Raw genomic sequence first — 24,531 nt, forward strand, 5'->3', positions numbered from 1 at the left:
GAAGACAGACATGGAAGAGGTACGGGGGGGGATGAGGGATGCTGGATTTTCATTGGGTTGGTTTTTTTTTTTCCTAATTTTATCGCTCATCAAAACGTCTGAAACTCTTAAAGAGCCCCAGACTGAGGAAGCAGCAGGTGTCACTGCAAGAAATCAGCCAGATGTTCAGATTCAGTGCTGGGTAGAAGCAGATCTGCAGATCAGTTTGAGAACCACTGAGGTAGGCAAGAAGTCTAGGCAGAACCGCTGAGTGAACACAAAGGGACTCTTGCCCTCTCGTCCCAAAGGACAGTGTAAGTACCCGCTGGTGACTTCAGAGGCACCAGCCCCCAGGTCACGCAGCCAGGATCGAAGACAACATCTACACAAGAGCGAGCGCCAACTGAACAGAAGGTGTGTTCAGCTCTGGTCCAGGAGTCAGTGAGAAGGAGCAGACCACAGGCTCTGACTGCCCGCCTTTCAGCGGGATGCAATCAACCTGTAACCCCACAGTCCCCTTCCCCCAAATCCAAGGGGTTTGTTGGGGTGGTTGTGGTCCTTCCAAGCCATCAGCCACTACAGCCCACACAGGTGGTGAAAGCTACACAAGCTGCCCCAGAGCTCTGAGCAGTGCTGTTCAAAGCCGCTCCAGATCCGGCATCAGAGCCCCAGGTGACACGGCACTGCAGCTGCTCGCATCCCATCCTGGGGAAGCAGAGTGTCACCGCTATGTACAGGCTAACAACTTTTCTCTCCTTCTGTCTCCAGCTCATACAGAAGGCTTTTGTCCTCCCCTTCCTGCCCATCTGGATGTCTTTCACCCTCGGCATCATCTCCAAGGCACAAGGGGCTCATGATGTAGCGATAGTCACTTGTGACAGCGGCAGCTGCCCCAGCAACAGTCTCCTCACCGTCCGTATTTCCAAAGGAGGCACGCAGGGCAGGGTCACTCCCAGATGCCTCTTTGTCCTTCCCAATGTTGACATAGAGAGGATCTTGACTGGAAGAGAGCGCGGACATCCTCCCCCGAATCATTTCCAGCTGGGACCGGAGCACTCCAAAGCTGGGGCGTAGCTTGGGCTCAGGATGCCAACATCTGCACATGAGATCGTAGCTACAAAACAGAGGGAGAGAAAAGCACTGTGAAGCAGAGCATCCACCTCCTGCATCGCTCAGTGGGGGTTCTATCTTAAAAAACAGACACTTCCCCCAAAATCTATCAAACTTTGGCCTTGCACAGGTGGGCCACCAATATGGATCTAATTCCTTGTTCCTGTTTCCAAAGGCATTCTCATTTCAGTCAAAATAATTCACTATCAAAACCCCAAAACCCCACCAAGGCATGCCAGGCTTGGAAAAGGCCTCCTTCCATTGTCTCTGGAGAGCCAGAATAGGATCGCGAGCTCAGCAATACCTCTCAACTTGATTCACACAGAGCATCCTGACCAAAGGATCCTCAACCAAAGCCACCCCTGCAGATCCTAGTTCGGGAGCAGAAAAAGCACAGGAAGAAAGAAAACAAAGGTTCTACTGTGGGGCATGTGAGTTATTTCCAGAATATTCTTTTCCCACCCTGCGCTCACCCGGCACTCCCAGCGTAACGGAGACGTGCTGCTCTTGCTGCCTGACAGCGGGAGGGGGACGAGGCACAGTGGGTTTGTTTAGAGGGCAGCGAGGATCAGACAACAGCTTTGCTGCTGGGAGAGGGATGCTAGAACAGCCTTTCTACTGCAGAGGCACCACGCCTCCACAGCAGACAGGTTCAGGGCTGTTACTAGCCTCAGGCCTCCGTCCTGCAGCGTTTCTCCCATGTCAGACACCAGCTACCTCAGCTCTGGCTGCCCGAGGGCCAGCGGGAGACGTCGCTGGCTTTGTCGGCCTGCGATCGGGCGAGGGGCGAGGAGCTCCGACCCCCTCCGGCCGCACCGGCTGGCCTCCCGCCGACCAGGCCTCCCGCTGGAGCCCACTGGGCTGGAGCATGGCCAGAGCCATTGTCCTCCTCCTCTTTGTGCATCACCCACAGAACTGGCAGCTGCGTTCCTATGGCGGTATTGTTGCCAGTTCTGCAGGGAACAGGAACAAAGCACAGTACTGGCACCAAACAACACTGCAAACAAACGAACCTCAGTTCAACTTGGAAAGGGAAAAAAATCCGATCCGGCCTTTACTGGGAAATAAAGCATTTCACGGTGCCTTTTATCTGGCTTTTGGGGTTCTTTGCTCGTTATCAGCTTTACAAGACCATTTCTTGACCTCACACTAGTTTTACAGAAAGCTCCTACAGTTCATCCTGGTTTACGTCCCGCACAAATGGCAGAAATAACTCTGAACATGCTGAATAAAACCCAAACTTCCTATTCTGCAGCACCAAACTAAATGCTTCCTTTCACCCTCCCTGGCAAACAACAGAAATTCATCTGAAAGAATGGTGGGAAACCCCTGTCTGTACTCAATCAGCCCCAAAAACCCATGGTGCCCCAGTACCTAGCCTCTGGGAGCCGGTAGCGGATGCTTGGTGAAAGCCCATAAGCTGAGGGTGAGCATGTAGTGAGATCTTTCCGGTATATCCTCTCAGGTCTCAATAACCTGTAGATCAAGGGCCTCTAGAAATGGAGGATTTGGGGGTTTTTTTTCCTAGTTTTTGATGGATTTTTCTTCAACACCTAGCAGCTCTGTACTTTTGGCACATGTAACACCCGACGGATATAAGCACCACAACTTGGAACCACAGCTACTCCACAGCAGTCAAGATGCAGACCGACAACGAAGTTAAGCAGCGGTGTAACGGTGGGTTTGCTTAAACTCAGGAACAGTTAAAATGAACTGCTGGGCAGCCTACAGTGTTATTAACAAGGGAACAGGTTATCCCCTATGGGGAAAATCGGCTAGAGAAAGGAAAGCCACGTGAAATAACCCACCATCAGAGCAGGAGGGAAGAGAGAGAAAAGAGGGGCTTTGCCTTGTCCGGTTCACACCCAAGGAACGGCTCAAAAAGACCACGAGGTTCAGTGCTCATAGTAACGTCTTGCATGGGTGGGATGCAGAGGAAAGAGAGACCTGCCCAGGCACTCAGTCAGATGGTCTTACCTTGTCCTGTGTCCCCCCAAACCTGCCCTTTATTTCCCGTAACCCCACCCAAGGGATAACCCCAGTGGTGATGGTGAGGGATGCGCCCGGCCCAGACAGCTGTGCCCTGCACCACACGGACTCGCGGACAGATAACGACCCAGGAGCCACGGGCTGATGTCAGCCACGTAACCCCAGCGCTGGGCAGTGCCCAACTCCAGCCAAATCTGGGAGAAATTAACAACTGTGGTCGGTATGCAAATGTGATGATCAGCCACTCACCTTACCCACATCAATAGTGAGCAGCTTGAGAGCACTGTGAGCCCTCCTGCACAGCAGTGGGCTGCATGACAGCATCTCCCCTTGGGTAGGGACATCTCTCAAGGTTACTCCTTGAGGTTGAGAGACTCCTTACTCCCTGTTAGTTGGGAGTAAGCATGCTGAAACTCTGAAAGTCTTAGCTAAGTCATATAAAGGATTGATTGTGCACATGTAATCCCTCAAAACACCAGGACTGGATCCGGTCACACTCAGACTCCTCTGACTAGGAGTTTAAAAGCAAGGGGGTCTTTTCTGAACCTCATGACTCAACAGGAGGGTGTCTCTGACTGTTTTGTCTGACCCTGTCTTCTATGCAGTAAATAAGTGTACTTTACCAATGAGTCTTGTTAAACTGCTGTCCCATTTACCATCAAACTGTTGCTAATGAAAGGATGGACTGATAGAACACTCCGTGGATAAGGAATTGGCTGGATGGTCACACTCAAAGGTTGCAGTCAGGAGCTCAATGTCCAAGTGGAGATCAGTGACAAGTGGCATTCCTCAGGGGTCAGCATTGGGACCGGTGCTGTTGAACATCTTTGTCAGAGACAAGGACAGTGGGATCAAGTGCACTTTCAGCAAGTTTGCTGATGACACCAAGCTATGTGGTGAGGTCAGCACACTGGAGGGAAGGGATGCCACACAGAGGGACCTTGACAGGCTGGAGAGGTGGGCCCATGTGAACCACAAAAGTGGCAAGGCCAAGTGCAAGGTCCTGCACATGGGTGAGGGCAATCCCAAGCACAACTACAGGCTGGGTGGAGAATGGGTGGAGAGCAGCCCAGAGGAGGACTTAGGAGTGTTGGTGGATGAGAAGCTCAACATGAGGCAGCAATGTGTACCTGCAACCCAGAAAGCCAACTGTATCCTGGACTGAACCAAAAAAGGTCCCCTCTACTCTGCTCTCCTGGAAGCACCTGGAGTACTGCATCCAATTCTGGGGCCCCCCAGTCCAGGAAGGACAGGAAGCTGTTGGAACAAGTCCAGAAGAGGGCCATGAAGATGATCAGAAGGCTGGAGCACCTTCCTACAAAGACAGGTTGAGAGAGTTTGGGTTGTTCAGCCTGGAGGAGAGAAAGTTCCAGGGAACGATTATAGCAGCCTTCCAGTACCTGATGGGACCTACAGGAAAGCTGGAAAGAGACTTTTAGAAGGGCCTGTAGTAGTTCTAGGATGAGTGGCAACAGTTTTAAACTAAAGTCCTTTACACTAAGGAGGGGACACTTATTTAGACATTAGGAAGAAATTCTCCCCCATGAGGGCACTGAGGCCCTGGCACAGGCTGCCCAGAGAAGCTGTGGCTGCCCCCTCCCTGGCAGGGTTCAAGGCCAGGTTGGATGGGGCTTTGGGCAACCTGGGCTGGTGGAGGGTGTCCCTGCCTGTGGCAGGGGGTTGGAACTGGATTGTCTCTGAGGACCCTTCCAGCCCAAACCAGTCTGTGATTCTATTTAAATACCCATCTGCTTCTCTCTTGTGAGCAACTCTATCACTCCACCTGTGACAGTCTGGGCTAGGCAAGCTTCTACCCTAGGAGAAGTGATGATTATACTTCCTGGGGGGCCTCAGCCTCATGTGTGGACTCTAGAAAACTTACTAAAGCCTTGACCCATGGAGCAAGGGTTCCTGAGTGCACATTTCATGTAACCTCCTGGTGAATAATGGGCCCTTGGCCACAGGACAAAGGCAGGAGCATAGTCTGTGGCATGCAGCTGCCTGCTCCTCTGCAGGCTACCCATGTCCTTCCTGCAAGTCTGAAAACATCTGAAACCAATATCTGCAAGAACACCCTGACTTGGTTTCCACCTACAACTTCAGGTGGGACACTGATCTACAGAACCTCAGTTCTTCCTGTCTCCCCTCTATCACCCTACTACTGCTGTGAGAGTAGTAGATCCAATTCTCAAAACCAGGCCCAGCTTTGAAGGCACACACAGGCCACTGTTTCTCCAATCCAATTTGCACGTAGAGAAAGAATCTTCTTTCCTTGCTAGATTGCTTTGCCATTCAGACTTCAGGCTGTGCCATGAAACTCCTCTCTTTCCTCAGATGCTGGCCTGAGAAAGTAGGGAGCAGCGAGTCTGTGGTAACACAGCTACAGTTTCACAAAGCTAAGAGCTTCTAGCAGTGGTACTGTGCAAACCCTTGAGCCAAGTTAGCTGCTTGTGTAGCTACCAGAGGTTCCAGGGAGCTCTACCAGCAGAGTGTGTCTGGTAGCTAACCCAGAGGCTTTCTAGTGAATGCCTCTGTGTACTGGAAGGTGGAGAGATTCATTCTCCAACTAGCTGCCCTTGGTTCCTTCCTTCCAGCCAGCCAGAGTTCTCAGGGCCTCGCAGTGGGCAGGGCGAGGAGGTACTTACACATCTTCCAGGCACTCCGGCGGCTGCTTCAGCCTGTTCCCGCTGATGAGGTAGTTGTAGATTTCCGCGTTCTCGATGCCGGCGTAAGGGGTTTGCCCCCGCGTCACGATCTCCCACATGGTCACCCCGAATGCCCACTGAAAGGGGAGAGCACAGAACAACTCAGCAGACTGTTCCTTGCTCACCCGGGTGGGCTTTCAGCCTGCTCAAGACCACGCCAACCCTCCAGCCAGGGGTGATGTCACGTGAGTAGCAGTGATACATGGACTAGCTACACTCTACATAGAAAACAAAGGAATGACCCAGCTGATCCTGACCCAGGATCTTGGGAGAGAGCTGAAGGCCATGCTCAGCCCCATCCCACAGTGGAGCTATGGAAGATTTGGGAGCTACTGCCGTATTCCACACGCAGACGTCTCCCAAGCACCTCCAAGCCATGGTTCTTTAGGGTGTGCAGCATCAATTCCGTGGTTCCCAGCTACAGGAAGATTTTGGGTTGAGACTGACAAATCAGCTGCCTAATTCACCGAGCTGGATTTTGGTTTACTGGAAACATACACAGGCACCAGTGAAAGCAGAACTGAGCCCACAAAGCAGGGCAAGGAACAACACAGAGCTCACATTCATTTGTGCTCCAGCTGTGGTACATGGACATTCAGATCTAAGCCACAAGGTTTGTTAGGTGCAAGAAATTCTGATTTTCATAAGCAAAACCACATCCCACAGCTTTTGTAAAGCTGCTGAACTAGCAATCACCAATCACTAAGCACTGTCTACAGTGGTTACAGCAGGCACTGGGCAGCAGAGCAGCTGAGTTAGAAGGTCTCTTGGTGATCTCTTCAGAGACACTGTGACAGGAGTAACTGGGAAGGCAAGTCCACAGGTCTGAAGGACAAAACTAGCATGACACCAGAGCAGAAGGCAGCAAGGACGAAAGGAAAAGGTATAAGAAGAAAAAAACATGAAGGGAAAAGGCAAAAGTTTCAGGTGAGTGGGTTTTAGCATCACTCTCTAAGGGCAAAGTTCTGGGGAGGATTGTCTAAGCACTAACATATTCTAAGTCTGTGAAGTTCCACCAATGCCTTCTGTAGGATGACATGTCATTGCTGTGCCCGTACATGAGCCTGTGGCTTATGTGCATTTCAAATGTCACCTTCAAATTGTCATGCAGAAGGGAAAGGTAAGAGTGAGAAGAGACTGCACAGAGAGGATAATGAAAAGGGGCAAGGTGAGGGAGGGGATGCGGATGGATAAGCACTGAAGGGTCAACGGACAAGAGGAAGAGGTGGAAGAAGGTTGGTAACTTCTGCCATAAACTACTCACACATAGTCTTTGAGTTGTGAAAGCACCCAAGGCAGAGGTGGCAAACATGAGTTTGCCTCACAAGGGAAACTCTTTCACAGCACCAGGAGCTTCTGCCACCCTCAAGGAACACAGGTAGTTCTCAAACAGACCAGAACAAAACTCACCACGTCACTGTGTGTTGTGTACAGATTATCTGCCAGACTTTCCAGAGCAAGCCACTTCACTGGCAGCTTGGAAGCACAGCCCTGACGATAGTAGTCTCCACTGTAAATCTTCTTAGAAAGCCCAAAGTCTGCAACGCTCACGTTCATGTTCTCATCCAACCTAAGGGAAAGTTTTAATGCCTGAGAAAAGCATTTACTGCCTGAGAAAAGCATTTACTGCCTGAAAAAAGCATTTACTGCCTACCTGGGGCAAAAGAGGTATGCCCTTGTCTTGACCAGGGAAGTGAGAGACATAGTTCACCAAGTATTGCCCAGATGGATAATGACTTAATCTACTTTATGAGCAACATGAAATAGTCTCATGGTCTCAAATCAGTTCCTTGAGATGAACAGTGAGATGATTAGGAGTAAGGAATTAAAGAAAATGGCCATGCTCAGGTGTTATACTCTATCAACCAAAATGAACTCAGATACTTTCTGTATTTCCCAATATTAACAGAGGGCATTAACAGTGCTCATTGGTACCCCTAAGGCCTACACCCTGTAAAAGCAGTCAAAAAACACAGATACTTGCTACAACTGCTACTACTTGACTGCCTGCTACAACTGCTCAAACTAGATCTGCAAGACGTTCTCTCCAGGCCTGGTTGATGGTCTGAATTGCTCTGTCGCCCACTAAAACCCCAGACACGTAGGTAAGTAAAGCCCACGACGACTTCATGCTCCCAGGTCTCATAAAGGACACCTCTGCTTTTCCCAGAAGATATTACAGAATCACATGATCACAAGGTTGGAAAAGACCTTTAGGATCATTGAGCCCAACCGTTCCTGTCCTGTGCTAAACCAGATCCCTGAGCACCTCATCTACCCGTCTGTTAAACACACCCAGGGTCAGTGACTCAACCCCCTCCCTGGGCAGCCTGTTCCAGGCCCTGACAACTCTTTCAGGGAAGAACTTTCTCCTAACATCTAATCTGACCCTGCCCTGGGGCAGCTTCGTGCCATTTCCCCTTGTCCCATCTCCTGTCACCTGGCTGAAGAGACCATCGCCCACCTCTCTGCACCCTCCTATCAGGTAGTTGTAGGTGGTGATAAGGTCTCCCCTCAGCCTCCTCTTCTCCAGGCTGAACACCCCCAGCTCCCTCAGCTGGTCCTCAGAGGATTTGCCCTCCAGCCCCTTCCCCAGCCTGGTTGCCCTTCTCTGGACTCGCTCCAGGACCTCAATGTCCTTATGGTGAGGAGCCCAGAACTGGACCCAGCACTCGAGGTGCAGCCTCACCAATGCTGAGTAGATGACAGAATAGGTATCCAGCTTCCTCTGAAGGAAGTCTGTATTTTTTTAAAAATGTTTAAAACTAGGAAGGCCATATGTGTTTCTCATCAATGTCAAGGCAGGCTAACCCATCATTTGTCATTACGATTACCAGGCTCCTGCCTCTACACTCGGACATTCAAATGCCTTTGGAAATCTGTGTCTCACTGTGGATTTTACCAGTAATCATGGTTTTGTTCAGAGGCAGAGTTCTGTCTGCCAGAATGGGTTGCTACTTATTCCGTTTTCAGGGAAGAAACAAGATAGGTAAGGATTAAAAAAATGGATTTTTCTTCCCTTCAAAGCAGGCAAGGCAATTTGGGGACAAGAACAGCAGTGTGGGATCATACAGTGTGTTCAGCAGGCAATTATTTCTAAAGGCATTCTCCACATAAGCTGTTCTTCACGAGCTTTCAGGGAAATTCTACATTTCTTATACTGTGATAATAGAGTCCCCAAAATAGACACAAGTAATACAGATTTCAGGCTACAACCCTTTCTCCTAACACAGCTAACCCCATTTACTCCTGTGGGTTACATTATGTTGTGGAACAAATAGTCCATGCTGACACACAGCTAATAGAGTGACTAATTACAGCCACACATTGTAATCAACCCTATGAAAATGTACATGCAGACCAACAATGGCAAAGTTCCTTATAAACAGGGTGAATTCGGAAGCTCAGTGGGACATTCAAGATGGTCCCTGTTCCCAGCACCACCACCACACACTGCCATACCCCCACGGCCACGGCTCTGCTATGCCCATTGTCACTTAAACCCAAGGACCAGCATCCCTGGGAGAGATCCCTCCCCACTTCTGGCACGGAAAATGCTTCTCAGCCCTCTCACCACTCTGGGCCCTTTTCTCTGAAAACTCGTGGGTCACTCACATGCAGTTCCGAGCCGCAAGGTCCCTGTGGATGAAGTTTTTTGAGCTCAAGTACTCCATCCCACTGGCAATGTCAATCATGAACTTGAGGAGTGTCTGAATGGGCAAGTTCTGAAAGAAATAAAGAGTTTCAGTTCAGTTCCTGGAAGGTTTCAAAAGTGTATGGCAAAACCGTGCTGCGAGGTTGCGAAGCAGGGACAGGGGATACAGGGAGGGGATGGGATGGAAGAGTTGATACTCAACATGGGTGGAATTAAATACTTCAACACCACATCCCACAACTTCCTCAGGTATGAAAATCTGGTCATCTGCCAATGCCTTTGGGAGACCAACCCTGAACGGATCTGAACACATTCTCTGAAAACTCCTATCCTGGCAGAAGGAATTGTACAGCAAGACAGGACTTACAAAAGGGTTTTCCCCAATCCGGGACATCAGCAGGAAAGCGTGAAGGTCTCCATGCTTCATGAAGGGCAGGATCACCATGGGAATTGGGAGACGACCCTTGGGACGACTCCGTAGACTGACTCCTAATGAGGACACACACAGCAAAAGGCTTTCAGCACTCACATCAATCCAAAAGGGAATCTTACAGGCTGCAGGGCCTTTCCTCTTATAAATTTGAAAGAAAGTGTGCGGTTTGGGTGGGTCAGTCCCATGCTCCAAGCTTCTTCTCTGTGTGGCTTCATACCAGGAGGCCTTAAGATACCTCTAACCCTGTTTACTTCAGAGGCAGTACTAAGTGCTCAGTGTCTGTTAGCTCTCCTTGCCAGACCGGCTATGAATATTTCTCAGGTCACTCCACATCAGACAGCCCCCATCACCGGGGTCTGCAAAGCTATCTCCACATTCTGGAAACTGCCCATGTTCCACAGTGCCCACCCGTGAATGGGTAAGTGCTCCTTACTCAGTGGTTCGGAAAGGCACAATCTCCCCTCGCTCTATCTGTGGCCCCACAAGCAGCAGTGCTGACCTACCAATCAGTTTCGTGACGTGTGGGTGGTCAAACTCCTTCATACAGGCAGCCTCTCGCAGGAACTCCTCGATGTCTGTGGAGGTGAAGATGTCCGCTGGCAAAGAAAAGCGACTGTGAGTTTTCCTCCAAGGGATTTCATTGATAATGACTCTCAGAAGTTTGTTCTTTGTGGCACAGCACATCCTCTCAGACCGACAGCTAGATGAGCCCCTTGACAACAAAGCAGAGCCTGACCCTTTCTACTAGGCTGGGTGGCAGGAAGGACACCCCAGGAACACCTGGCGGACTAAAGACCTGCTGATTAGCAGCTCTCAGATACAACCCCCCCCTTGGAAGCCGTGGGAATCACGCGTGCGTTGAAGATGTAAGAACCAATTAACTAAAAGGATCTAAATAGAATGTTGGGGAGAGGAGATGTCACATAAAATTAAAGGAAATGATGCAATACAGGAGATGGCCAGGGGACCCTGGCTCACATGGCAGACCCCGATTCTTCTCTAAGGATGGTGCGAAAGATCAGCACTTTCACATCTCTTAACATGATCGAGTCTTCTAAGGTGCTAGAGCTAAGACTTCGCACGTAACCACACTATGGAGAGCCTGGACCAAGTTCAGCAGTGACTCTGAGTAAGTTACTTCTTGCTATTACTCCAGAAGTACATCAATATTATCAAGAATCAGTCCAGTTGACTACTTCCCCCACTGCTGCTGCTGAATTTAGCAGCAGTCCCCCATTTCTGCTACAAGATCAGACTGTAGGGAAGTAGTCATACTACCTGCTTTAGGCAAGCAATTTACATATGATTCAGAAGACAGGAGCAGATTCCCTTTTTACAGTCAACAGAGAAAGGAAAGTGCCTCTGGAGGGTGACAGAGAGTTCCCAAGTTAGACACCTAAAGGTAGACAGTCCGACTGCACAAAATCTTGCTGAAACTGGAGAAAATGATGCAACTGAACAGTAATGTGGTATTAGTATATTTAGCACAGACTGGTATTCTGTGGCAGCCAAACCCAGCTCCAGAGAGAAGCGAGCGTGACTCTGCTTTAAGTCAGTCTCAGTTCATTTGTGCCTTACAGGCAACAGGAGTGAAATAACATAGGTTAACATACAGACACACACACATATATGCACATACTTGCTTTGACTTGTACCTGTTTATTATTAATTGTTTTTCTTGTTACAGGCTTCTGCCTGATGAACGTGTTAATTGCCCCTGTTATATACACTCATCAGATGACAAATCAGAAGGGAGTTAAGACTACTTAGGCAAATATGCCTGATTGAGATGAGTTGGCTTGTCATTGCGTTCAGCCCAAACACTCTTCTGTTTATTCTAGGATATATGCTTGGAGGAACACCATCTTTCATGGCTGAATTATCAGGGCGAAGCCGACCTGTCTGAGCCGTCTGCACCACATGATGTAATGCTGTGGTGGAGCAAACAACTGAACAGGATCCTCTATACACAGAAGCAGCCATAGCTATGACTTCGTTTTGGTTGCACTCACCACATGCTAGGTGTTGTACAAGCAACTAAGATGCTCTTCCCTGAAGAGCTTCCGCTACACCAAGGCTGATATGGAAGGGATGGAAGACAACATGGCTAGAGTGGCTGAGTAGAATGCTCAGAGAGGAGTAAAGAGGATCAGGGGATGTCTGCAGGAGACCAGGACAGACAGCAATTTAATCCTTCCAAGATCTCTTAAGTACTTCAGGAAGCCCTGCTCCCACTTACCTTTCAGCATCTTCACTGCCACTTTCTGGAAAGAGCCATCATCTAGCTTCAGTAGTGCCTCTCGAACTGACCCAAACTCCCCTGTGAAATGACCAAAGCAGGCAGTGAGGGAACAGCTTCTTGTGAAGAAAGCGTGATTCACAGCAGGTTCACTGCAGGGGTCACTGGCAAAGGAACTAAATAACCATACGAAATGCAGCTAACAGCTTAGTTTTTCATTCTGCAGTTCCAGCCAGCAGCTTTCAGCATATGGGTGCCAAGAAGAGGTGGTAGTACCAGTAGACAGAGGCCACTGTGATGGCAGACCAGAAGGCAATGGAAAACTAGAGGGAAAGAAAGCGCTTCTCTACCAGAGGGACAACGCAGAGTCAGGTTATAAGCTGGGTTCCCAAGCAGACTTTGCTGGGAAAGCCATATCATCAAGGAAGAGTCTGAGCAAGGCTGTGGTCAGAGAGGAGGCTGTTAGCTGGAGCAACAAGCGGATGGGTCGGCTGAGGAAGCGCTCCGTGCTGACAGCTGTCAGCACCGAGTACTGGTGCCAGGACTCAGCCATCTGAGACACAATCAGGCCTTATGTCTCAAAACTCAGGGGATGACTTCTGAGAGTCGCAGCTGACCAGACAAAACACATACACCAAACTGTGTGCACGTGATATGCTAGTTCACAGGAGGAAGCGTTTACCCTGGTGCATTCCCTAAGGGAGATAAGAGGGAAATGCCACTGGCCAAACCCTCAAAGCTTTTAGCCTGAAGTGGCTTTATGCCACAGCATAACAGCCTCTTTGTCTGAGATCTGGCTCTGGATTCGCTCTCCCTAATTTTACAACTGCACACCCCACCCGAAATGCTTTAGCATGAGGAACTCTGGGACTGAAAAGGAGGAAGCAGAATACACCACCCAGAACACCTACTCGGAGAGCGTTGTCTTTCTGCCAGCTCTCCACGGGCGCCTGTCCCTACCCTGTGGCACGTGCTTACTGAACAACAGCCACAGGCAGCGAATGTGGCCACAAATGAGGAGGGTGGAAGGAGTTCCCCATCGCCTCCATGTTACGGAGCTGTCGCCCGGCTGCAGCGCCAGCACAGCCCACGGGAACACAGCCATGCCTCCATACAAGCTGTATGCTGAGTGTGGGGCTGGGGGGACGGGCCTGACAACACAGACCAGACGCTGCCAGCTAGCATCCTCCCGCCAAGGCTGTCCCCATGGGCCCCTCTGAAGCCAGCTGCCAGTCTGTTACCAGTCGTGGAGACAGCCTAGAAGGGCTGGAGCAGGATCCCAGCCGCTGCCTGAGACGTGACACTCACAAACACAGCTGTTTAATTACTTAACATTGTTAAGCCCTCTGAGACCACTTCTGCAGGAAGTTCATCTTCCTGCTCTGAAAGAAACGTGTTTGTTCTAGGAGGGACGGAGAGGAAGAATGCTCCCAGTGGGAAAGGGTCAAAGAAAACAGCAATAAAACTAGTCTTATAAAGAAAAAGGAAGCCAAGCACTTGAGCTTCCTTTTGCTTTTGACCCTAGACTTATGCTCCTCTCTGTTATTTGTGTTATTACATGTTTTCACTTATTTCTACAGATCGCCTTCAGCCTCACAAGTGGGAAAGGATGATTCAGCAGTTAGCACACTGGCCTGCCATCTGGGAAATCTAAATTCAAACCCAGCTTTTCACACAGAGTTTTCTGGGCCAATCTTTTAACTAAAGTGAGAAGCATCCCACCTTATTCTGCCCATCCCTCCCGACCTGAAAACTCAGCAAAACATTCAGAGCACCTGTGTGAAAGATCCAGATGTAGAACCAGAGTCAGAAGACCTCCTGAGGACCTGAACTAACGAGGACAAGCGTCAGCAAAAAAAACCCTGTCAGTACCTGTTTCAAACGTGCCTCTTTCTAAGAGACCAAACTAAAATCTGGAGTCAAATCACCTCAGAGGGTGAGAATAAATGAAAGTGAATCAGCATTCTTTGGAGGAGTTGGGAGTGCTTGGGGTAGGTCATCTCCATCTCTGTATTGTCTCAGGCTGCTTAATGCTTGACACACGCTTATGTAAATGAGAGGAATTCTATAGCACCACTTTGTTAGTGGAAAGAGCAGAAGTTTAATTGAATATTCCTTTGTTTAAATCTCTGAAAGAAACCCACACACCAGTGAATTAACACCACTCTGGAAAGCTGAGCAGAGACTGCAGTTCATGACTCTGTAAAGCCATATTCTAGTAATGGCTTAGCCAATATCCTCTTAGTTATGCTAAACCTTTGAAACATGTTAGCCCAGCAGAAGGGAAAGTTCCATTTTAACTGCCATTTACAAGCAGGAGGAGAGGAAACAGGCTGCTTGCAATGGCTTCTCTCTACTCAACAGTAAAGGTAACACATGTGGCACTTTGAGTGTAAAGCCTTGTTCAGTTTTGGTTCTTACCCTTGCCCAACATTCTTCCCAGCGTGAACTGCTGTTCCTGGATTAGGACATCTTTGAGTTTTGTCTTCAGCTCATCACTGATCCCTACACTCTCCACTGGAAAAAAAAAAACAACAACAAAACACAAAGGAAGAGTCAAGTAAGGGATACTTAAATATTCTGTCACAACATTGAGAGTCACCTGTTCTAACCTACACCTCCAATCCGATTCCCATACTGTAAGGAGTAAAACCTGAAAAAGGCAGGGTTCCCTGAAAAGAAGCCAATGCTGGGAAGGAATAACTGCTTGAATTAGTACAGGCTGGGGGTGACCTGCTGGAGAGGAGCTCTGCAGAGGAGGACCTGGGGGTCCTGGTGGGTAACAGGTTGGCCATGAGCCAGCAGTGTGCCCTGGGGGCTGAGAGAGCCAGTGGGATCCTGGGGGGCATCAGGAGGAGTGTGGCCAGCAGGTCAGAGGAGGTAATCTTCCCCCTCTACTCTGCCCTGGTCAGGCCCCACCTGGAGTGTTGTGTCCAGTTCTGGGCTCCCTAGAATAAAAAAAGACAGGGATCTCCTGGAGAGAGTCCAGAGGAGGCTACGGAGATGATGAAGGGCCTGGAGCATCTCCCCTGTGAGGAAAGGCTGAGTGAGCTGGGACTGTTCAGCCTGGAGAAAAGAAGACTAAGGGGGGACCTTATTAATGTTGATAAATATCTGAAGTATGGGATGCAGGGGGGAATGGCCAGACCCTTTTCAGTGGTCTGTGGGGACAGGACATGGGGCAATGGCTGCAAGTTGCAGCACCAACATGGGGAAGAACTTTTCCCCAGTGAGGGTGAGGGAGCCCTGGGACAGGCTGCCCAGGGGGTGTGGAGTCTCCTTCTCTGGAGAGATTCCAGACCCATCTGGACGCCTCCCTGTGCAATATGAGCTGGGGAGCTGCTTTGGCAGGGGGTTTGGACCCAATGATCTCTGGAGGTGCCTTCCAACCCCTGTGATTCTGTAACTTTCAACCACAAGAAAATGTACCAACAGAGCTGCAAGGGAGAGGGTGTAGCCACCCTTAAACACACCAAAAGCAGCAGAAATATAGAAGGGACACTGATAGACACTGATTCATACAGCTTCATTTAAGTTGACGGAGATGCTCTCGTTTCTAGTGGCTGTCTCTGAGGCTATTTAAGTACTGTACAAGTCTGATGGTCTCTACCTGGCTGAGAGGATAACATCATGCCCAACACTTTATGGTCACTAGATTCAATGGAGAGATCTCTAAACCCAAGGGATAAAGTCAAAGACATCATCTTAACCCAGCCATGCAGCACTTCTACAGAAAGCTGTGCCCTGGCCAAACCAGGAGACAGGAATGGATCACCATAACTCTGGCCATTCCTGGGACATCTGTTTGAGAAGCTACTAATTCCTGGCCTTCCAAGACCAATTAATTGGTTCATGCTTGTAGCACAGCACAGCAAACTGAGTTTAAGGCATGCTGCTAATATTATTAAGCCATATTTATCTCATTGTTGCATAATATTATAGTTGAAGGAGTCCCTGTAGTGTGAAACTGGGGCAGGGGAGTGGCAAATTTATGCCTTGCATTAATAGAAACAATGACTGCAGCTGTAATTAGCAAGTGCTATGTAATTGGTATGGCAACAACAATTCTGATCTCTCACCTCCGCCATCCACAGTTGTCTAACTCTCCTTGTAAATAAATCCCACATTCTGGATCCAAACCCATCAGTTTCAGGGCAAACAAAGAGAAAACAGCACACGTGTGACCACAGCATCTCAGGCAGAAACACCGAGGTCATTCTACTTACATGTTGCTTCAATGAGCTCTGGGCCCTCTCTGTTGAAAGACCTGGCAGCTCTGAAATGGACTGCTGGATCCCCTCTGCCAACCACGCTGCCAAAGGCATGGCTAGAAGGCAGAAAAGACACATGGGACTATGATTACATGAGCCATTCACTTCTAAAAGGGTGTCCTAACACTACAGGTGGCTTCTCACCCCTTGCCATACAAATACTACAGTTGCATTAAAGAGGGAGTAGCAGGAGAGGAGGAATAGTGAGTTTATGCTCCCTTGCTGGTACCTGGAGGTGGGGGGAGCCTTCTGAAAGAAGGGAATTTCTCATCCCAAGTGCCTGGGAGAAGCCGCAGGTTGGGGTAGGTTGCAATAGTCACATCAACAGAGATCCTGCTGTGAGAGGGATGTCTGGGAGACCATATTCTAATCAGGCCTAGCTACTGACATCACATTAAGGTAGGGCACCTTCCTGCTAATCTCCAATCCAGGGTCACCCCCAAAATTGTGAGAAAATACTTAGCCAACGGAAGTGGCAAGAGTACTCCATCCACAATGCTTTTATAAAACCAGAGTCAGAAACCACACTACAGGAGAAGGCAAAGGTCTCTCTAACCAGCCCACAGAGAACCTCCCTTACCCAAACCGAGTTTCCTTTCTTCTTTTTCGAAGGAGAATGAGAGCCAGAGCAACAGCCGTGACCAGAGCTGTGAGAATGCCCAATGCCACAGGAACCCAGGACGTCCCATAAGGAGGTTGTCTCTGGCCACCTACAAGACAGAGAGAACACCAGTCAGGAATCACAAGGCTGTCAATGGTAAACAGGCCACACTGGGATATTCCTTCTGTTCGCTTTAGAACGGGAATGCCACGCTGCTGGATCGGGCGTGCGCAGTGGATCAGCGGACACTGGCATTCCACACTAACAGCTACTCAGTCAATCCTCAGAAAAACCAGTCGTTTGGCACAGCAAAGGCAGAGCAGATGCACCCAGTTATCACAGCCTACTCTTAGCTTTGAGCCTCGAGAAAGTAAAAGGTGCTGCTCCAGATTATGCTACTTTAGTGGAGCTCATGATCTGGGGTGCTTTACACTGGACTCTCAGGAAAAAAACTTGCTTAATACCAGTATTTTCTGTGCAGGTTTCTCCTGGACCTGTTTGAGACAGTCAGCAGAACCCTGACCAGGTTACGTAAGCACTGCCTGAATGCCAACCAGATTAGTGTTTTCAGAGACAATAGAGAAAGACAATTGCCTCATGACAATCTGGTTGAAAATATTGACATTTCCCCTCTCACCTCTCCCATAAAGAGAAGCACCCTGTGAGACTAAACATTGGCTGTAACTTCCTAATTGCTGTTGGTTGGTTGTAACTTCTCAGTGTTTCTCCACCAAAGAAAAGGTGAATTTTAAAAAGTGCCCCGTGGGTTGGGCAGCACACAGGTTCCAATTCTGCTCCCAGAATACGTATACAAGCTTTTCACTAGAAACTACCTCCAGAAGAAAAAGAAGATGCTGCCAATCTGAGTAAGCTGCCAGCAAAGGAAGATAAGCAATATGGTTATGAATAAAAGATGCTTGGCAAACAACAGATAAATTAATCCAATTCCCTGAGACATCTCTTCTCCAAATACAATTAGTAAAGATTAAATGTAAAGTTGAATGAGTTTATTAAAATCTAGGGTAGTCCTTGTATCTCTGAATTGTTTAAAACCAAACAAGAACAGGTAACAAGTCTCTAAGCATCTCCTTCGTTTTCATGTTCCTCTGACCGTGCTTTAGCAGAAGTCAAGGAAGAATCCTCTTTGATGATATAAGTAATCCCATTATGTCATGAAAGTGTAAGTAAATCTGTCTTTAAAAGAGATGTTAAGGCTAAGATTTGGATGAACCTCTGCATAGATGGATGTGAAAAGGAGTCAGATATGGTTACTGGCACAGTCCTGGCAGGCAAAATGCTTTTAAGGCTTGATTAACAGTTACACTGTTGAGCCTTATCATCCAAGCGTTTAAAGAAGTGCTGTGCGTCTCATAAACAGGTAGAGCTTAAGGAAGCAGAATTCTGGATCACTGAGGAAGCAGACTAGTACTTCTCCACTTGAAACAAATTACCAGAGCTTTAGCACCTATTTTCCAGCATCTTATCTCCTTCAGTGACTCACATGTTCTCTTTTGACCTGGCCTTCAAGGCTGCTTATGAGGAGGGAGAGGGATCAGAAACAGAAGCAGAATGAAAATAAAACAAAGGGTAACTCCAACCCTCTCCACAATTCTCAAGACAATCACTGGGGCTGCTCCTGCCAAACAATTAGGGTAGAAACAATTAACAGCACTGATGTGAAAGGTCCTCCCTGATAGTTAACAATGTTTCCTTCCCCCTGTGGTGAGACAAATCTCCCTTGGCCTACTTTTGTAGTCTCTGACGGGTAGCTGGCCTGTTGAGAGAGAGCAGGGATTTAGGTCACCTTCTGGGGGGTCCCTCCAAAAGCAGGATGAATCACAACCAAGTAAACAGAACAGTTTTCTGTGTTTCTGAACGGGCAGGAATCAGGAGCCTATCCTTCGGTTTATAGTGAGTGTGTCAGGAATAGAAATTCATGTTGAAATGCACTGCTGCTCCTCTGCCCCACAGATCATTGCTTCCCACTCGTGCCACTGAGCTAGAGAGGATGGCTGCAGCCCAAGCAAAGACCAAGCTGCCTCTCCTCCCCCAACTCTTGTCTCTCTCCCCAATCCCGAACCCCTCTTTCCCAACTGGCATACACCATAAGACCACACACAGGGCAGAGAGCAGACATTATTATTACACGAGCTTAAATGAGTATTTAGGAGCCCTTTGATGATGGGAGAACCCATTTTTACTTCTGCAGCAGGTTTTGTATCACAAAGGTGTGCAAAGAACATGACCCAGGTCTTCTGCATACAATCCTGACGATTACAGACAGGAAGAAAAGCTACTGGGCCCGTTCTGTTCCTCTCCCTGCAATGGAAGAGAGAGATTTTTCTACTGAGAATGCTTCTGAAAACATTAAAACCATCTTTGTTAATATCTCTGCATAAGCTGGGTGGAGCTCCCACTCAGTTTGCTGTGATGACAAATAACGACTTAAAGTTTATACAGGCTTAGTCATCCTGACTGCCGCACCGGGAGCCGGTCAGAAAACACCCCTGGCATTTCTCACGTAAAGCAACCGGTGCCAGTTTGCTATTTTAGGAAAGGAAGCAACTTATATGTTCTAGCAGGCCTGAAACAAAACTGCAGGCTTTCTGCAGCTCCACCGTTTAAGGTCTGTCAGCGTTTCCACAGTGCACCTTTATTGCCAGCCTGTGAAGAAATATAGGTGCTTCCAGACAGCATTTGGCCAGAACAGGCACCGCTCCTGATGTTGCTGGTTTTGAAGTGGTTTGTAAATAAAAACAAGCAAACATATCATGCTTTTGGGATTATTCCATCCCAGCTCCCTGTAAAACGCAAACCCTATACATTCCCTGTGGCTTCTTGCCAGTACTGGCCATTTTCCAAAGGGATCTTCTCATCCTTTCAGGTACTTTTCTCTGTATTTGGGTGTCACAGAAAATACCCGAGCAAAAAGCGTGAGAAAGACATTGATCAAGCCCATGCCCAACCTCTAGTGGAGTCAGCTCTGGACCTCTGCACCCTGCTTTAAATAATCTGAATGCTTTGATCCTACCAACTGTGTGCTCACACACAACCGTCAGTACTGACTTCACTGCACGAACTAGGTTACAAGAGGGCCTGCCTGAGTTACATGCATATTAAAACCAACATGAGATGCACTGCTGCAAGTAAGGCTACAGTTCTCTCCTGATTATTCTGCCCCTAACCCCCACCTCCTGCTTGCCTAGGAACACCACTCTAAGTTCCCCCTGCTATCCCTAAGCATGGAGGGATCAGCAGGGATAAATGTCCACATGATTCCTCAAAAGAGGTGTGGAGCAGGAAAGGAGCAGCAGTTCCTGTCTTGTCCTGCCACAGGCGCTGGAAACAAAACCTCAAAGAGACTATGGCATTTCTACATGATCACACCTCTGACTTCTTATCACCAACCTGTACCTTACCCAGAACATCTTCCTCTTAGTTGGTTTACGGTTTCCTTCACAAGCAGCATTCTTCCTTCCCTTCTACCCATCTCACCACATAATATCATGCCCCTCTCCACAACCTAACTCCCTTTACCCATCCACTGAGAAATAGAAGCAGCAAGAAAACTAGCACAGATGAGCCTAACTGCCCTTTGTCACTAGGAATGAATGTTCCTTCCTCACATATTCTGTACCATCATCTCCCTCTTCTGCCGGTGGTTCAGCTATTCCATGGGGAAACCTGAACCGGTTGAATACACATTCAGTAAAACCATTACACACCCCCACGGGGCCATGATTTAAATCAGGCACAACTGAATCTAGTCAGGAACAACTTCAAATTAAATTAGAGAAGAGAACTTATGGAGGAGCTTTCTGTCACGTTTACTCTTGTAAAGAGTGAGCCTAAATGAAAGATTTCAAACCTTCATGTGCACCTTTTCTATTGTGTCTTCCCTTGCCCTGCACTGCACTGTGCACAGCAAAAGCCCGTTAAAGAAGATGCAGTAGTGGCCAGAAGCTGGTTTGTTTATACCAGCTCTTTAAACATTATTTAATTTCTACTCTGCTTGATGAAGTGTGCTGTTGTGTAAAGCCACTTGGCTCAGCCAGCTGTAAGCACTGAAAGGAGAAGAGTCAGAGAAGAACAGCTGTTCCAGAACTTCTGCCTTTTTCCCCAAAGCGAAGTGAAGGCGGTGGACACTCACCCATGACTTCTTGGGCTTCAAGCAGGAAGAGGTCGCTCCAGGGCCCACATCCCGCTGAGTTCAGCACGCAGACCCTAATGATCAGGTCTTTGAAAGGATTCCACGTTGTGAGATTAGCTTTTGTATCCTGTACGATCATCTCCCCCTGAGAGCAAACAGCAACAAACTGTAAGCTGTCTTAAAATGGACCTAGCCTAAAACTTCACCTGTAAAACTGAAACAAAACATTACCACATGCTTTGTTGGTGCTGTAACAAGGGTTAGGAGTTGTGACTCCTGGGGCCTAGTCTTAATTTTGCCACTAACTTGGCTGTTATCTTGGGTTTCTCTTCTCAAAAAACTGCTAATAGTTTCCCAGTGCATAGGAAAGATAGGAGGTTTAATGATTTCCTCCTGTGAGGTCCTTCCATGAAAGTTGCTATAGAAATGTGTAGGGGGAGGAGGGGGGATGTTCTGCTATTAAAAGCTACACCTCCTTCTTGTGGTTTAAACATAGAGATGAGTCCACATTGTGCAAAGCATCTGACAGCTTTAATCCAAGGGAGGAGTCTGTCTGTTTTAACTTGTTGATCAAATCCCAAATGGCTCCTGAATTTCATGGCCAATTTTCACTTAGGATGGCAAGGCCAACATTTTCAGTAATTTTGTGCATCTTCTTCAAACACATTATTTGCAGTAAACCCTTGGAGATTTGTCTGTCACCACTGACACAATGTAAATTCAAGGGAAACTCAAAATATTGTTGAAGTCAGTGATGCTAACCAAGTACGAAATGGGTCACACAAAAGAGGAAGCAAGTCTCTTTTCCCTCTAGCTGTCTGTTATTACAGGCTTGTTCACCATTAATGAGCACTGGCTAAGTACATATTAAGAAGCAAGACACCATAAGAAATGCTGTGAACTTCAAAGGCAGATAGATACTTGGGAAGGTCAATGCTGAGGAACAAATGAAAGGCCTTCTGCCCTGACAGGGTCCTTTCAACTCCCTGTACACCGTAAATGAAATGAAAGGATCTGCCATCTTCTTTCTGTGCTTTACAGTATAACTTCTTCACTTGTTAAAGACACATTTGCTGCTAGGATTTGGAAAGCAAACTCTCAGTCACAGGAGAGAGAAGGCCCAGATCCCACACTGTTTGTGCTGCCTCTGGGACAGCACTACAAAGAGGCAGAGACAAAATGAAATCTATGTTGTCCTTGTACAGGTGGAGAACTAGTCTGTCCACATATGAACATGCAAGTGAAGAAATTCTGAATATGCCTATATGGTGACAGGTGCTTCATATATATAAATATATATATATATAAAGGAAGGGAAAAATGGGCCCAGATCTTGAGGCCAAATACTTAGGAGTTGCTGCAAATCAGAACAGATCCATTTATACAAAAGTAATGCTGGCCATCTATCCCCCAGTACAGATAAGGGATGAGGGACCCTAATGCCTAGAAAATTTAACACGAACATTCTCCAACTCTGTGCCCGCAGGTGTCTGGCTCCCCTCTCAAGCTGTTACCTGAGTCACATTATCCTGAATCCACTCCAGCCTGTATCCCAGGACATTTTCTTTCAGTACCTCTGGAGCCACACCTTCCCACTCCAAAATCAGCCCAGGATCCCGTTGGATAACATGGATATTTTGTGGGGTGCTGCTTGGAGCTGAAAGCAGAGGGCAGAACACAATCACTCTGGCAGGAAAATAACACACTATCCACACTGAAAATGGCGGGAAAGATGGGTTTTACTGTCCCTTCCTGAGAGCAGCTGCAAGAGAGAACGTGAGGGGAGAGAACAACTTCTGCAAGCCACCAGCACTGGATTTACTTCGAGTGGAGAAGATAAGGTTGGTCAGGGTCTCTCTTTCCTTTCTGAGACCCCAGGAAGTGAGTGAATGGGACACAGGCCCAGCGTGCAGTAGTTCCGTGGCTGGATCACCTGGCAGCTCATGCACTGCCACAGTTAACCACACCTGACTGCGTGTTATTATTCCACATTAGGTGTTGGGAGACGCTCAGAAGAGAAGAGCCATCTAACAGTGTAATGCTTCCCATGCTTCAGGATTAGCAAGGAGGAGGTGAGTGAAGTTTAACATCGTTTCTTTTTCAGATTCAGAACTGCCTTCCCTTTCTCGTCTGCTGTTTGCTTACCAAGCTCCAGGGTCTGGAAATAAACCCTGTCAGTGAACGGGGAGCTACCCATCTCATTGCTGCACTGCACCCGCACGCTGTAGTTGGTGGAATGCTTCAGGCCTTGCACACCGTAGGTAAAGGGTGGCACTGGAGTGACTTCAGTGGAGACCTCCTGGCCGTCTGGTGACTCAGCTACCTGTGCCAAGAGTGAGACAGACAAGACTGTTACTGTAAGCCACATGACTAATGGGTTCATAGGGATAAGAATCCAGTTCATGGTTAGTTTAGGAATGTACAAGAACAGATAAGGTACCAGTGGTATTTAAAATACGGAAAAGGGAGCTCTCAAACTAAGAAACATGAGCCACACCTTTATTTGGTTTAAGTGACATCACTCTCCTCACCCTGGCAGCAAAACATTTTTCCATGAGCTGAAAATTTGGTTACCTATTTTGAAACGTTTCCTTACATACGTCACAAATCCTCCCGTTGATTATTATTTCCTTGAAAGAAAACTAAACATGCTTGTTGCTTCGAGTGGTTTCTGAGGCTTGTCTAAATCTGGGCAATGAAAGGTGGTAGATTAGTCCCGTTACCTTTTTCCCAACTCCTTTTTCAGCAGTTTATATACTTTCAGTTTTGTGGTGGATTAAAGATGTGGTAGACACTCTTGGCTTAGTTCAACTAAACTGTTCCAAATTAAACTGAAAAGAAACTTTTTATACCACTCCTAGAACCCTTTTTTTTTTTTGTCTCCCCCAAATCTGAACTTTTAAGCAACATGAATATTAATTTAAATCTGCTATCACCCTGTGCTTTTAATGCACAGACAGGTTCGACTCTCCTGCTTTTGTACTGACAATAGCAGAAATCACTGCATAGTTCCCAGGCTCAGCCTATCTTTCTTCTCAAATGCATACAAAATAGCAGAGCTGGGAGTAAAAGCACAGTGTTACTGACAGAAGCAAAACGCTCATGTGGGTTTTATGTTCTTTATATAGCAGTCTTTCTCCCTGCCTTCTGCTCATTCTCACATACACTTTTTGGCCTACTGATTTATTTGGCTAATAAAAAGACTCTCAAGTTTCCTTAATAGAAAAGCACGTTGTTGTCGTTATCAGTGCCATCCAAAGCAAGGGGGAAAACAAGCAGACTTTTGTGTAAAACCCTGTCAGTTCGATGATGTGTTTCTGTTCCACAGCCCCAAGTGTCAGTCCTCTTACATCTGCCCCCTTCATGCCCTGGAACACGGCTTGGATTAGCAGCCAGTAA

General features: G+C 47.8%; 1 protein-coding gene across 1 annotated transcript in view; it reads right to left on the reverse strand.

Annotated features, from left to right (window-relative positions):
- Positions 1-717: 717 nt before the first annotated feature.
- TYRO3 (TYRO3 protein tyrosine kinase) overlaps positions 718-24,531 on the reverse strand; it is a gene marked incomplete at both ends in the record, with an annotated part of 42,435 nt that continues 18,621 nt past the window's right edge. The window contains 13 exons of the mRNA XM_084270417.1: positions 718-1,093; positions 5,724-5,860; positions 7,194-7,353; positions 9,399-9,508; positions 9,806-9,927; positions 10,375-10,467; positions 12,111-12,191; positions 14,532-14,627; positions 16,337-16,437; positions 16,962-17,091; positions 21,133-21,277; positions 22,647-22,789; positions 23,278-23,455. Of these exons, the coding sequence (XP_084126543.1) occupies positions 718-1,093; positions 5,724-5,860; positions 7,194-7,353; positions 9,399-9,508; positions 9,806-9,927; positions 10,375-10,467; positions 12,111-12,191; positions 14,532-14,627; positions 16,337-16,437; positions 16,962-17,091; positions 21,133-21,277; positions 22,647-22,789; positions 23,278-23,455 (1,872 nt within the window). The remainder of the gene's footprint in view (positions 1,094-5,723; positions 5,861-7,193; positions 7,354-9,398; positions 9,509-9,805; positions 9,928-10,374; positions 10,468-12,110; positions 12,192-14,531; positions 14,628-16,336; positions 16,438-16,961; positions 17,092-21,132; positions 21,278-22,646; positions 22,790-23,277; positions 23,456-24,531) is intronic.

The sequence above is a fragment of the Gallinula chloropus genome, assembly GCF_964237585.1.
Source record: "Gallinula chloropus genome assembly, chromosome: 14".
NCBI lineage: Eukaryota > Metazoa > Chordata > Aves > Gruiformes > Rallidae > Gallinula > Gallinula chloropus.